General features: G+C 37.7%; 1 protein-coding gene across 1 annotated transcript in view; it reads right to left on the bottom strand.

The window, feature by feature from the left end:
• Window positions 1-558: 558 nt before the first annotated feature.
• Window positions 559-15280, bottom strand: part of LOC130047851 (C-type lectin mannose-binding isoform-like) — a 50071-nt gene continuing 35349 nt past the window's right edge. The window contains exons 2-5 of the mRNA XM_056143489.1: window positions 2371-2430; window positions 2159-2238; window positions 1559-1649; window positions 559-1448 (exon numbers count right to left, since the gene is read on the bottom strand). Of these exons, the coding sequence (XP_055999464.1) occupies window positions 1231-1448; window positions 1559-1649; window positions 2159-2238; window positions 2371-2430 (449 nt within the window). The 3' untranslated portion in view covers window positions 559-1230. The remainder of the gene's footprint in view (window positions 1449-1558; window positions 1650-2158; window positions 2239-2370; window positions 2431-15280) is intronic.

Raw genomic sequence — 15280 nt, 5'->3', positions numbered from 1 at the left:
TGCAGGGGTTTCAACAATCTCATTTAAAGTCTACATCTCGCAATTATATTGTTGTTATAACGATTTAGTTTGCCAATACACTCTATCGTTGGATCAGATGCTGTCTGACTTGTTTCATACTGATTGTTAGGAGTTCTTGGCTCACTTATTTTGACTACGGAGAACTCGGTCTACCTGCTCAAGATGTAGGACTCATAGCGGGTGTGACCGGTCGACAGGTGATGCTTACCCCTTCTAGCCACCTGATCCCACTTCTGGTTTATCCAGGGGTCCGTGTTTGCCCAACTCTATTTTGTATTACTTCTAGGAGTTATGGGAATATTCATTGTTTGTTATCTTCACCTTTCACTAAAACTACATGTTCCCCTTCTGGGAAGGAGAGACATAACTATACTGGAAACTTTTGAAAGAAGCATTTCATATAAAAATATCAACTGGAACTCCACCTATTCAAAGCGGATCGTTATCTTCACCTTTCATATCCGAGGACAATGATAAAAAATTATTTTTAGCGATTTAGAAAAAAAATAATTTATTTAACAAATATTTCTGTTCTATTTCAAATATGAATGTTACAGGTGTGAAATTACCTGATAAGTACTTGTGCAATGATACTATTGGTCATATTATTATTAATGAACAAGATATCTTAGACGTTCTCTGTAATGTTTCAATAAATAAAGCAACGAGTACTGCTTCTATTAGCCAAAGAAATGCTGAAACATACAGTAAAATCTTTATCTAAAACACTTTGTATATCATTCAATAGATTTCTTTACAAAACATATCAGACAGGATTTGACCCAATGAAAAATTGCATCGGCAAACTAGATCGTTATAACGACTAGAGAATTTGTGAAAAGCAGACTGTTGAAACCATGGCATATAATTAGCAATTCCTGCAAAAATTTTAAAGCATATTTTCTTGTTTGGGTCATTGAATACTGTAGCTATTGCAAATATCCTCCATTCTCTCATAATCCAAAATTTCTCGATTTTCAGGTAATGTACTTTTATCATATTAATTTAAAGATTTAATCTATGTTTAAAGCAGACCTGGATTTATATTTCCTGGTTGATATAGAACAAAATGATTTTAATTTGCTGATACAGGGATTTTTCCTTTCAGTATTTTAAGGAAAACAATTTGATAATATAGCAGGTGATAGAGTATTTACCACATTCTCTATCATACACAAACACGACATGATCATGTACCCCTGTACAACACTACAAATCTTTTTCGCAGACAGATGCCATTAGATTTGAGCATGGATAGTCATTCCAGCGTCCATATTTTGTTCCCAATATTTCCAAACAGTATTCGTTTCTATTGTCATTATTGGGTTCACCCTGGTCCCAGTTTTGAAATGTCAGTGGTATCTGCGAGAAACTCCACGTCCATGTGCCTTCTTTTTCCGTATCTACACCGCCTAACCAAGCTCGATCTGAAAATGTGTTTTTTTTTTCTTTTAAAAACTGCATAAAACTTAGAACCGAATATTGCGTGTTAAAAGTAATTCATAATTTGACACATTAGACGCGACTCACTATTCACCTGTGTCGTATTTGATAATATTGTAAATAAAGTCGTTTTCACTCTTCGTGCCAATTTCAGCTAGTCTTGCAGACAGGATTCTGCAGAATTGCTAAAACAAGAAATATTCGTGTAGCAATAACTTACGTCAAATGAATATGATAAAGATCCGATATTGCCATGCAGAAATTCTTTACCAGATCATAAGAATTTGCCTTGTATATAAATAGCAAAAGTCATCTACATAAGCATGAATGTAGCAAAGTTGGATTTAGTTGCGTTGCTAAAGGAAAGGTGAAGATAATGAACAGTGATCAATCTCATACCTCCTACAAGCAAATAGATAGTTGGGCAAACACGGACCCCTGGACACACCAGAGGTGTGATCAGGTGCCCACTAGGAGTAAGCATCTTGTGGTGTTAAGGTCTTATAACGCACACTGTGCAATACTTTAATTAGTAATTTACGGACATCTACACATAATTTGTTCGCAATATCGTTCCGTTCGCATAGGATGTCACTATGTCTGATTGTACATTTTAGAGGGACAGTTGATAATATCGTTGGAGTATGCATTTTAATGTCTATAATCTCTACTATAATATCCCTGTATGACTTACATCAGCATCTGTCCATGTTAATTTCCGTTTGTTTAACATATAACATGATTTGCCATGCTTGTTCCAGGCCTGAGGACAACCTGAAAATATAATTCATAGGGACACAATCATGTTCATGAACGCTGATATAGAATAGATATTTGACAGAATCAAATTTCCTACAGAAAACCCTATAAAAATATGAGAAAAAAATGTTGCTTCGGTGTACGTACTTGTAAGTCGTTTTATCTGTGTATCGAGGTTTTGGATTTTCTGTGAGACTTCTTCATTCACTAATATAGAGAAACGAAATAAAATCATTTACCATTCCTCAGAAACATACATACAAATGTAGTATTGATATATCAAACAAGGTTTGCGAGATACATGGCACATGCTGAAAAAGATCTAATAGATTAATGAAATATAGTATTATTTCATGTTAGAATATCCATATCCAGAATCACTTCAACATTATCTGATATATTGCGGTTCAGAAAAGAAAATTCGGAAGGCATTGTGAATTAGATACTAAAGGAAGTCGTTATGTATCTCTAACGATTTAAACATAAAATTGCATTTTTTAAATTCTAGAATATACATGTAGTATCATCCTTTTATTAAAGAAATAATGCTGACATAAAAAGGACAGCGTATCCCAAATATTTTATGACAATATGTGTGTTCATTGATAATTAAGAATTTAAGTGTTTCATGATATCTAATTTCTTATCTCTATATTTTTGTTTTGATCAGTACTCTTATAGAGCTTCCGTACTTATGTAGCGAATAAAGATCAGACAACACAAGATATAATTCATTAGAGTTTATCGAATAAATGATTGCTAACGAAGGAATGAAAATATGATTTAAGTTAAAGGTAATTTAGCGCGTCGAGTCAAATCATTTGAAGACATAAAGAATGGAGTTCAGTGGGACTGCCGACCAGCGATGGAGAGACCGTTGGCCTGCTTGAAATATAGACAGAAATTCAAAGGAACTGAAAGAATTGACAGAGGAGTGTTGGATCAAGTTGATATCATGCTATTGGTTAGTTTTTGAAAGGAACAGCTACATGTTCATCGTCAGGATCCGTGGCTTTAGCATTTACACTGGCATATTTAGACCAAGTGCAGATACGTTGCTTTCTTTAATCCCCAGGGTGGATAAGAGAAGATACACACGAACTGACTGAGAGTTTTTCTTCACTTGTGAGATTTCCATTGTACGCAGTAGGGTCAAAAAGTCCGGAGTGATGACAGCATATTCCAATTAAAACAAAATTCTTCCAAGCATCGCATAGTTTACTAAACATCGTTTGTCAATATATAAAAATGTCTTGTCACGTGGCGGAAATTCCTCGCTTAACTATTACGTCATCATACAAGTGACGCAGAGCTATTTTATTCGCCATACTTTCAATTGTTTTCCATCTCGGCACAGGGGACATGTGTACTCATATTTACAGTTTGGGCTTGATATACCGACATTGACATGATATATCTAAAATAAATGATTCGGACCCGTACATTTTCCTATCATATCTAGCAAGTTCCATAATCCTGATCTAAATGTTGGGCATTTCCCACATTCACTGCTAAATCTCTAAACGAGATACAAAATATCACCTTCCGTATCAAAATCCTAAATCTACCGCTAGTTACCTTTTGAAATATGCCTTCATCGAAATGAAATAGTATCATCTTTCACCTGTGCCAAATCCATATGTACACGCGGTTGGATTTTAGCTCTTCTGAGCTGAAGGCTCAAAGAGCTAATCATATGGCCATATGTCTGGCGTGTGGTGTGCGTCAACTTTTTGAGAAAAGGGCTATATATCAAGAACCCCTTGGCCAATTTTTGTCAAATTTGTCACAGGGTATCCTTGTCCCAATTGCTTTCATTTGTACTAAAACTAGGGTTGTGACCCTTTAACAAGAGGAGATCATTAGGAAAATGCAAACAAAAGTAGTGGTTGCTAAAAAATCTTCTCAAGAACCACTGGGCAAATTATCACCAAACTTATGCATAAGGATGAGGATAGGTTGTAGATAAAAAAAAATGTTCAAGGCATCATCCTGGGGCAAAGGGTGTGGTCTGAAGGTCACTTCAAAGTTGACCTTCAATTTTGTTTTGTTAACACTGTGATATTTTCCTTAATAAAAGGACTAGGACCATCAAATTTTGTCAGTTGATGCATCTTAAGACCTAATATCATGTTTTCTCACATAATCACCAGTGTGAGATTGATTTTACCCATGTGAGACAGCCATGTGAGATTTTTCTGTCTCACACTGCTGCGACGTCATTTGATTGTGACGTCATATATTTTCTATGATTTACGTTACACGGTGAAGATTTACGTTACATGGTGAAGTAAAAATATTTTGCATTGTTATCTTTGAATATTAATTTATATAGCTTTCTGGCGGACAACCTTGGTTTTTTTTTTTAGTTTACACTTACAGTGTAAACCATTTTCGGGTATGCTCTTTCTGTCTATCTAATTAGTTTTTGCATCGAAGTTCAAATGAGGATTTTGATAATTTAGAATTTTCTCAAAGCTAAATTTATACACTAAACTGTAGGTAAAATGTGAGAAAAATAATCCTTCATTATTTACTCGTGTGAGATAGGGAAATTCTATCTCTGGAACAAGATTCGGGGTCTAGGACTCGGCAAAGCCTCGTCCTAGACTGCGAATCTTGTCCCCTCGGTGGAATTTCCCTATCCCACACTCGTACTAATGAAGGATTCTATTAGTCTCAAAAGTAGGTTATGGTGACCTACTTTTTGAATTTCGCAGGTAATTATTATTAAATGGATTTTACTGCATATCTTGGGCACTGTTCAGCCTATGATCATCAAATTATGTCAGTTGATGGATCATGGGCTCTTAAACTGCGTCATGTAAAAAGTATGTCACCATGACCTACTTTCTGAATTTTATGACTAATCATTCATAATACATTTTAGGTTGTTATTTCAGACTCTAAGAGGTTTAGAATCATTAAACCTTGTAAGTTAATGCGTCCAGAGGCCTCGAAACATATTGATAAAAAGTAGGTTACAGTGACCTTTTTTGAATTTTGCAGACATTCAAATTTCACATTTTCAATTTTAGATGCATATTTTAGACACTATGAAAGCCAGAATCATCAAACTTTGTCAGTTGATGCATCTTGCGTCTTCATAGCTTGTTGACCAAAAAGTAGGTCACCGTCACCTACTTTTGGAATTTGACGGCTATATTTTAATATTTCAGACACTATTTGACTTACAATTATCAAACTTTATCAGTTAATGTATGTTGAGTCTTCAGAGTGTGTTGGTTAAAAAGTAGGTCACCTTGACCTACCTTTGGATTTTGACGGCTATATTTGAATATTTCAGATACTATTTGACTTACAATCATCAAACTTTGTCAGTTGATGGGTACTGAGTCTTCAGAGTGTGTCGACCAAAAGTAGGTGACTGTGACATACTTTTGGAATTTGACGTTTATATCTGAATATTTCAGATACTATTTGACTTCAATTATCAAACTTTGTCAGTTGATGCATCTTGAGTCTTTAGAGTGTGTCGACCAAAAAGTAGCTTTGTTAGTCGATGCATCTTGAGTGTTTGGAGTGTCTCGACCAAAAAGTAGGTCACTGTGGTCTTCTTTTGGAATTTGACGGTTATATTTAAATATTATTTGACTTGTCAGTTGATGTATCTTGAGTCTTCAGTGTGTCGACCAAAAGTAGGTCACCGTGACCTACTTTTGGACAGTTACATTTAAATTGTCAGTTACTATTTGACTTAACATCATCAAACTTTGTTAATTGATGAATCTTGGTTAGTGAGAATTTTTGCCTGTTCCACCATGTATCAGAAGATCGATTCTAGGCCCATGGGCCTCTTGTCTTTATTCGAAATGGTTATGCACATCGGGAAAATTTGAAGGTCAGAATGTAATATCATGCATTTATTGTAGGATAGTGAGGGAAATGTGAAAATGTATTCACCCATGAAAAATCATATTCCCCGAGGGCAACGTCATTTTCTCTCGAATATTCATACAATATAAAGTTGCTTATTATACCAAAACAATTTACGACTACAAAAATGCATATGAGTAAGCTCATCTGTACATTCTATGTATCTGAGGCCATCCTACTGACAACAACACACCGTCAACATTTATTGCATGATAGTGGGGAAGATATGAAAATGTGTTCACTCAAGAAAAAAAATATATTTCCCGAGGGCACGACCCGAGGGGAATATGATTTTTCAAGGGGAATAAAGTTTCATATCTCCCAAACATTCATACAATAAATTGTTTATCATACCGAAACAAACCAAGACAACAAAAATGCATTTGAAATAGGTACAAACAACTGAATATAGTAATATTATTGTTGCGTTTTGCGTGTCGGGGGATGCTGTACCCCTGCGTAACTGTGGGTTTCCCAAGTCTGTACATTGAACAAAAGGATAAGTCAGGAATGATTATAAAAAGTTTATTACTAAAGGTTGAATTTGATGGATCATAAAAAACTTCTCCCAATAACTATGGGAGAAACTACTAATCTAATAAACACATGTGACCAAGTTACTTTTCAAGCTCCCAACAACTATGGGATAAAGTTTAACCCTTCAAAGCAGATAACTCTAATATTAAGAATATAGATTAAATTCATGTTATACCAAACAAACATCAACGATTCCCAATAACATTTACTCATCTATTCATCTGTTTCCAAGACATGCTGGCGATAGATGAACCTGTCCAGTTCTGTTCTAGCAGACAGCTGATCAACGTATTTATTGACGTCGGGCTCGATTGTTGACGTCAGGTACAACATGTAAACACCCGCCATTTTCAGTTAAAGCATAATATATTCATACTGAAAGTGGACACGTTGTATATGGCGCAATTATGGCCGTTTGTCGTTGCTTGGAAAATGGAGATCGGCGATTGCTTATATTACGGGTTTCGTGATGGAGTTGCTAAAATGCGGATATGCCGATAACATCAATCATATATAATACAAACAAATTATCGGCGAGGAATTTCGGGATGACAAGTTCCACAACCTCACCGTACTACAACACTCGGTAAATATAAATCATTTCGTATTAAAATACAATTCGTTTATAAAACTACAATAAATTTCATTCCATTTATAATCTATACCCAATACGGAACTTTCGGGATGTGCCGGAACGACCGATTTTATTTGACGTTTACACAACACGGTCACGTGATAATAACCAATTGTAGGACAAAGTTGACATCGATACAAATGGTGTTTAGCTAGCACACGGTCCGTAAAGAGTTATGAGCAATCCCACGATGACAATCCGAGTCACTATTGGTGCCTAGTACCTGGGTGTAAATTAGATGGAGGGGAAAAGGTGCATTTAGACGCGTATCATTGGATGCAAGGCGTGAGGTTTTACCGATATCCTCAAGATATTCCCTAGATTTATTTCTCTCGCCAACTCGCATATTTTAATCAAATGCATTTTCCTATAAAATGGTTGTAGTAATTCCTTTCTTTTAAATATAGCATTTAAATGCAGGAATTTGATAGCAATTGAAGAATTCCATGTTTGTTTACTTTGTTGTTATTGTAATCCGGAAGTGACATGTCCTACAATTGACGTTCAACGCGCGATAAAAGTCGAGTGGATCCGTATCTCGAAAGTCCCGCATTGGGATCGCCTCATATGTTGTATATGTATTCTTTTAGGGAATGATGGCCATTATATTGACACTGGGGTACCGTTTTCGTAACATTATAATCATTTTTTGTATTTCCATTCTCCTTGAATGCTGGTTTACTCGCTTGTTTTTGTATCAACCAAAACCAAGCGATTTAACTATGTATCAAAGACCCACGTATTTTTTGTCTTGCGAACTATGAAAGTAGTTATTGCGACGTCACAATACACTTCGTCTACTTTGACGTTAAATTTATGGAAAATGCACGAGGCTACCCAAGGGGTGAAATACGATGGGGAGATATTATTTTTAAGAGGAAGATAAGCAGTTTTATCTCGTTCGTGCGGTGTATATTGCGAATGAGATGCTGTATTAGTTTTATCATATGTCCGTTTGATAAAACACTTAATTCCTGTCCGAGCTACTTTTGACATTGTCCCGGCTTGAATTACCTATTTTCTGTGTTTATCCAAATATCGTTGCGCAAACTTGTTATTCTGTGTTGATTTAGGATTTCTTTTATAGCAAAATTAGAATGATATTTTCTCCATTGACATACGTAGTATAGCCCCCCTCGCTGGCTGGTTCAACTGAGTGCAATTTTGAGTGCGGGTCGATGGCCGGTTCAGCGGAGTGTAGTTTTGAGAGGTATTGACATGAGTGTAAGGGTCAGCGTGCGGTCAAGCCTTGTAGGTGGCCAGCAGGCCAGCTGGCGCGGTCAAGCTGAGCAGGGGCGCGGTTAAGCTGGCGAGATAGCGTGTGGACGTTTTGATAATCCTTTTCTATTCTTTTTGTTAAATTTTAAATAAAGAATTGAATTAAAGAAGAACAATGGTTCAAAGTTTACACATTTATTAAATGTACTATTTGCACACAATTTACTGACCGCGTCTAACAGCTGACAGAAAGTAGATAGGGGTTAGGTTTCGTTTTCATTTCTCGGAAACGCGGCTATTTCGTAAACAATGAACTCAACTAATTGGTAGTTTTATAAAATACAATTTACTCACAGTTAAAGTCTATCAAGAGGCGGGGTTAAGCAGGTGGAAGTTGCAGGTGTCAGGTGCCTGGGCGGGTCAAGCTGGACAGGTGGAAAAAGTGTGCTCGTGTTAGGCATTTGGAGGACCATTCACTACCAATGTGTACGTCTTACGTTGGCGATGACATGAGGAGGATTCGAATTCATGAGCTCCAGGTTAGGAAGCTTTTAAGCGAACGCTCTACCATTGAGCAATGCGACCGGTAATTGCGTAGTGGTGGTGGTGGTGGTGGTGGAAGTATATAAAGAACCTAAAAGCCAGGAATTATTCATTCACTTTTATGCATTCGAACAGGTAACATGATTGAGTGCTCAGAGTGCCATGCTTTATTTTCTCGCAGAGATGCCATGATGCGTTACAAAAGACTAAAACACGGGGACCGCAATCAGGAAGAGGATATTGACATGAGTGATGTCTCTCCAACACTGAGCGATACTGACAGTGACGCAGAGGAAGACAATATCGTCTTTCGCCAAATGGCACATAAAGCGCGAAAACATATTGCCGGAGAGTGGCAGAAGCGATACGAGAAATACTTGAACCAAAATATGTCAGAAAAGAAGGCTAGTAAGAAAGCAGACGAAAAGACCAAAGGATAAACTTACCAACAGTTTAGAAAACTGTATGAGCGGTTCCTTTACGATCAGTATCAGTTGCAAGAAGACACAACGCACGAACAGGTGACGGACGCCATCGATGAATTTGTGTCCGACAATCATGGATTAAAGAAATCCATTAAGATGGCTCTACGCAAACACAAATATTTACTTGAATCTTACCTAGATAAGTATGACAATGATGAAGGCGAGGAGGAGGAAGATGAGGAGGAAGACGAGAAGGAGGAGGACGACTAGTCGATGTGACAGAATCACACCACTGTATACCGAGAATCCCATTAATGAGCACCTTCTTTAAAAACTGAATTCATGCAAATATTGACCTGCATCTACTTGAAGGAAAAAGATACATCAAAAGACATTTTTCATCTGAAATATGCAATAACATAAAAGTTGTAAACCTACAAAAATGTGTTATTTCCTATGACATGGGTATTACGAAGCAATCTCAAATAAGAAATGTAACGAATCCTCAGGTGGTAGGATCCAATACCCTGAAGTTGTCAAGAGCGGTTCCTTGTACATTTCATCTGGAAGATATACAATATAGGTGGTAATGTGTGGTGTACAAGTGGTGGTATGGGGGTGTATAGGTGGTGCTACGTGGTGTATAAGTGGTGTTAATAAAATGTGGTTGGTAGTATGGTGAAACATGCAAACTAATAACGCTAAATCAATCTCTTTAATTAACATTAAGGAAAGAAATGCAATATTAAGGACCTATATAGGTAATAGGTTGTGTTACGTTAACGAAACCCTAAGTCATGGAAACTGGTGTACCAATAGTGGTGAGTAGGTGTTATGTAGCATATAGGTGGTAGTGTGTGGTGTACAAGTGGTGGTATGGGGTGTATAAGTGGTTATATGTTGTGTTAATAAAATGTGGGTGGTAGTATGGTGGTGACACATGCAAATTGATAACGGTAGATCAATCTCTTTCATTAATAGTGTCATGCTAAGAAATTCAAAACTTAGGACCTTTATAGGATGTGGTGTGAGTAATGTTAAAGAAAATGTAAGTGATGGCATCTGGTGTGCCAGTAGTGGTGTACATGTGGTGTTTGAGAGGTGGTATGTGGTGTTTGAGTGATGGTATGTGGTGCATAGGTGGTGGTATGTGGTGTATAGGTGGTGGTATGTGGTGTATGGGTGATGGTATGTGGTGCTAATGGAAATGCCAGTGATAGTATGGTGACATATGCAAACTAAAAACGGTAGAACAATCTCTTTCATTAATATTGTCATGCCAAGAAATGCAAAACTTAAGACCTATATAGGAAGTGATGTGAGTAATGTTAAAGAAAATATAAGTGATGGCATCTGGTGTGGCAGTAATGGTGTACATGTGGTGGTATGTGGTGTTTGAGTGGTGGTATATGGTATATAGGTAGTGGTATGTGGTGTATGGGTGATGGCATGTGGTGTTAATGGAAATCCCAGTGATAGTATGGTGGCACATGCAAACTAAAAACGGTAGATCAATATTTTTCATTAATATTGTCATACTAAGAAATGCAAAACTTCGGACCTATATAGGAAGTGGTGTGAGTAATGTTAAAGAAAATGTAAGTGATGGCATCTGGTGTGCCAGTAGTGGTGTACATGTGGTGCTATGTGGTGTTTAAGTGGTGGTATGTGGTGTTTGAATGGTGGTATGTGGTGTATAGGTGGTGGTATGTGGTGTATGGGTGATGGTATGTGGTGTTAATGGAAATGCCTGTGATAATATGGTGACACATGCAAATTAAAAATGGTAGATCAATTTTTCATTAATATTGTTATGTTAAGAAATGCAAAACTTAGGACATACAGCTCACTCCACTTATATTAAAGTCGGTTATATTGAACTATCTGTTATATTGAAGTTAATATAAATCACCCAGTAGCAATATTTGTGTAGTTCAGCATTGGTTATATAGAACTTTGGATATAATGAAAAATTCAGGTAAATCCCCTGAATTTTATTATATTCGGAGTAGACTGTATATAGGTAGTAGTGTGAGTAATGTGAAAGAAGATGCAGGTGATGACACCTGGAGTGCCAGTAGTGGTGTACATGTCGTGGTATGTGGTATTTGAGAGGTGGTAGGTGGTGTATGAGTGGCAGTGTGTGGTATTAATGGAAATGTGAGTTGTAGTATGCTGGTGTTAATGGAAATGTGGCCTAATTTGGAAGGACCTGCTACTACCATAGTAAATTCGTGTTTCAATTGAAACTGTCCTAGTGTCTCGTAGGTATACATTTTGATAAATGACACGAGTTCTAGAGTACCATACATATTTATTTACAAGTAAAAAGCTTCAATTTATTTACGAGTTTAAAAATACAGTTTATTCAAAAAGCAAAAATGCGTGCAGTTTCGTCCACAGAATGTCTACAAACAGGACAATGTGTAAGTCCCGCACCACACACGGCACAACAGCATAAATGTCCACAAGGTAAAAATGCAATTCTCAGTTCACGGTTTAAACAAATATGACATTTTTGAGTACACATGGGGTTCCTCACCTCGTCACTGGGTAAGTCCCCCCAATATCGACCACTCTCGGTAAGTCTGGCTTTGGCGTTGAAAGCTTGTCGTACCCATTTCACACTTTTATTACACACCAAGTAAGCACAATGAGGACTCCAATACGCGTGTTCTATCCAAGGATCGTCCCTGTTCTCCCATTCCACCATCGACACCGAACAATGAAAAGAACACACACAATCTTCCGTTCCTCTGTAAAAGAATCCCGCTTCTGCAATGGCTGGTAATAATTTCTTTAAGACATCGGGTGCTGTTTTAAATTACTCCAAGCGATCGAATAATCGGACATAACCCGGTATGATGGTATGTCATAGTGATCCGCATTACTCATGTTTGCAACTTAAAGACCCAACTTTAAGTTAACGCCCCCCAATTTTACCTGTGTCGCGATCAATGATAAGCCGCTGGTCAATCAAACTTTTAACAATAGAGCTGAGGTTGATTGACGTTTGCAGATACCGTGGTCTACAGCTACCTGAGAAAGATGTTTTGATAACAATCATGGCTAATGATGACCGGCAGTCTTCAGATCTCGAGGAAAGCCCCAGTATACCTGAGTTTTAATAGCATTGACTCGCACCTAGAATATTTTAATTTCTAACGTCCCCTATACAATGCAATTTATCATCGTATTTTCTCTCTCCATCTTTATACATGTATTATAGATTAAACAATCAGAAATCAAACAATAATAATAAAAAAAAACAAAAAAAAAAAAACAAACAAACATAAGTTATTGGAATATTTTCTATTAATGATTTATTATGACTTTATATTTATAAAAACATGAACAATTCTTTATTGGCGCAGCACATCAACATGTATAATGGTTATATTGCCCATGCATAAAACTGTTCCAGTAGTTTAAAAAATGCTTCTGTTTGAGATACCACATGGATTATAAATTACACAATCAGAAATCAAACAACAGTAAAAAAGCATAAATAAGTTAATGAGATATTTCTATTTATAATTTATCACGGCTTTATATTGAGAGAGAGAGAGAGAGAGAGAGAGAGAGAGAGAGAGAGAGAGAGAGAGAGAGAGAGAGAGAGAGAGAGAAATGTGTAAAACTGTAGCAATAATATAGATGAAATAATATGGCATGGCAATAGTGTTGCATACGTATGACAATAATTACTCATTTAGTCAATGATTGGGAGTAAGGGAGAGAGAGAGAAAGGGGGGTTAGACTAGCTATGTGTCAGCTTCTGTTTGGAATACCATCGTTACACAAACACTACGTCCACAGAAACCCTAAAGAGAGAGAGAGGGGAGGGGGTGTAGACTTCGTGTCAGCTTCTGTTTGGGATGCCATCGTTACACAAACACTACGTCCACAGAAACCCTAAAGAGAGAGAGAGGGGGGGGGGTAGACTTCGTGTCAGCTTCTGTTTGGGATACCACCATTACGCAAATACTACAGCTACAGAAACCCTACAGACGGCCCATATTGAGGGGTATCTTGACCATTTTTCATTTGGTTGTACATGTACACAGATCTACTTGGATTTATTCATTCTCTCGAAACATGGATATTTTACCTACTACACACACGACACCGCAAACTCCCAGGACACCAGGAAGTGCCTGGAAACGCCGGGTAATATTATATTTCGGAAATTATTTATATACGATATATAACAATTTAATTAGAAGTTTTAAAACGCAAAGGTTTAGAAATGGGCTAAACCTGTCATTTGCAATACATAAATATGACCAAGTTTGAAGGTTTACGGGAAATAGAAATTACGGTATGCATGTAGGTAGAAATTTTAATTATTTTTTTTTTTGCACAAATCAAGACACTAAGCATAATTTGTAATAACCTGAGAAATTTCCTGTGTATATCATAAAAATATACACAACAACCGATCTCTTGGCCAGGTAAATTCCAGGTAAATAACATTGACCATGGATAAGCTCCGCCCACATTCAGTCATCCGTGGAGCAACCGTACGGTGTTTTTTGGGGTCTTTAAGTTTTCCCGCCGATGCAATTCCTTTTTAATACCCGTAAGGGAGAGTGTTGTAATGGTGAACCCGCTGTCGCTTGTCGTACACCACGCGGTATTTCTTTACTACGGGGATGGTGCGAACATCGTGATGTCGTGTTCTTTGATAAAGTGGGGGTAATGCACGTTGACTTCTTCTTCTTCACCTTTCAACATTTTTTTCTAAGGTGGTGAGGGAAACGATCCTGGAAGCTCGATAATTGTGCGTCAGTCCTTTGACTTTACACATTGATTTTCCGCCCTGGTTCTCGTACGCGTAATTTTTAGGGCCTCCCGACATATATTTGACGATGCGGTCACCACTCAATTCATCGGTCCACCCACCTAAACTGTTGATGATGATGGGGTTGAACCGACTCTCATCGTGTTGTTAAATGATGCTGTTGGTATCGAAGTAGAGGACGCGATCCACCAAAGGCTCTAGAGTCTCGTAGAGATGTAAACGCGCGTGTGCGGTGATAAAAATCGCTAACACCACATTGCCAAAAGGATGGTCTTCTAAAAATTATTCTTTTTCCTGATAATTGATCAGCATCATGTCGACGTCGGGGTGATCTCGAATTTCCAGCAGCTCAACTCCTTTGATTTCTAGAGTGGCATCTTGTATTTTTTTCTGCAATTCTTTTTCCTCTGTTAAATACTGTGTTTGTGGTAATTCTAATCGTTGTGCAAATTTTCCCCAGAGACAATTTAAAAAGAGTTTGGCAATGGTTCTACGGACGGGTTTTTTTCTCAATGTCTATTAGATTCATGAAGATGCTTTCCCGGTGCTGCATCTCACTGATGTATTCTTGTTTCTGTTCGCGCGTCTGACATTCATCGGGAAATCCGGAGGCTTCTTGTTTGATCTTCAAGAAAGTGTCGATGTAAGATCGAAACAAATCCTGGCTGGTCTTTTCAAAATGCCAGACTTCGTGGATGCGCTCAAGCCGATAGCCGAGATCTAGAGCTTTGTGTACTTCTACCGTCATCCAGGTTCCGGTCAGACTGCGTTCTGAATCGGTGTGACTGCATCGATCGTCGGGTCCTAAGTTGCGATGTTCGGCATAAGGGGAAGAGTAATTTTCCGCCTGTCTTGTAGGGTAGCACGGGGTGATACAGACCTCGGGGTGGGAAAACGCGGCAACGAATGAGCCCAAAGTACTCACTCACATCGGCGAAATCGCTGGTGATGACTTGAGGATGGTCGATGGGAAACGGTCTGCATTTCAACACGTAAGGATAT

The sequence above is a fragment of the Ostrea edulis genome, chromosome 7, assembly GCF_947568905.1.
Source record: "Ostrea edulis chromosome 7, xbOstEdul1.1, whole genome shotgun sequence".
Lineage (NCBI taxonomy): Eukaryota > Metazoa > Mollusca > Bivalvia > Ostreida > Ostreidae > Ostrea > Ostrea edulis.
Note: the sequence above shows the minus strand (reverse complement) of the source record. Positions and strands in the feature narration are given on the sequence as shown.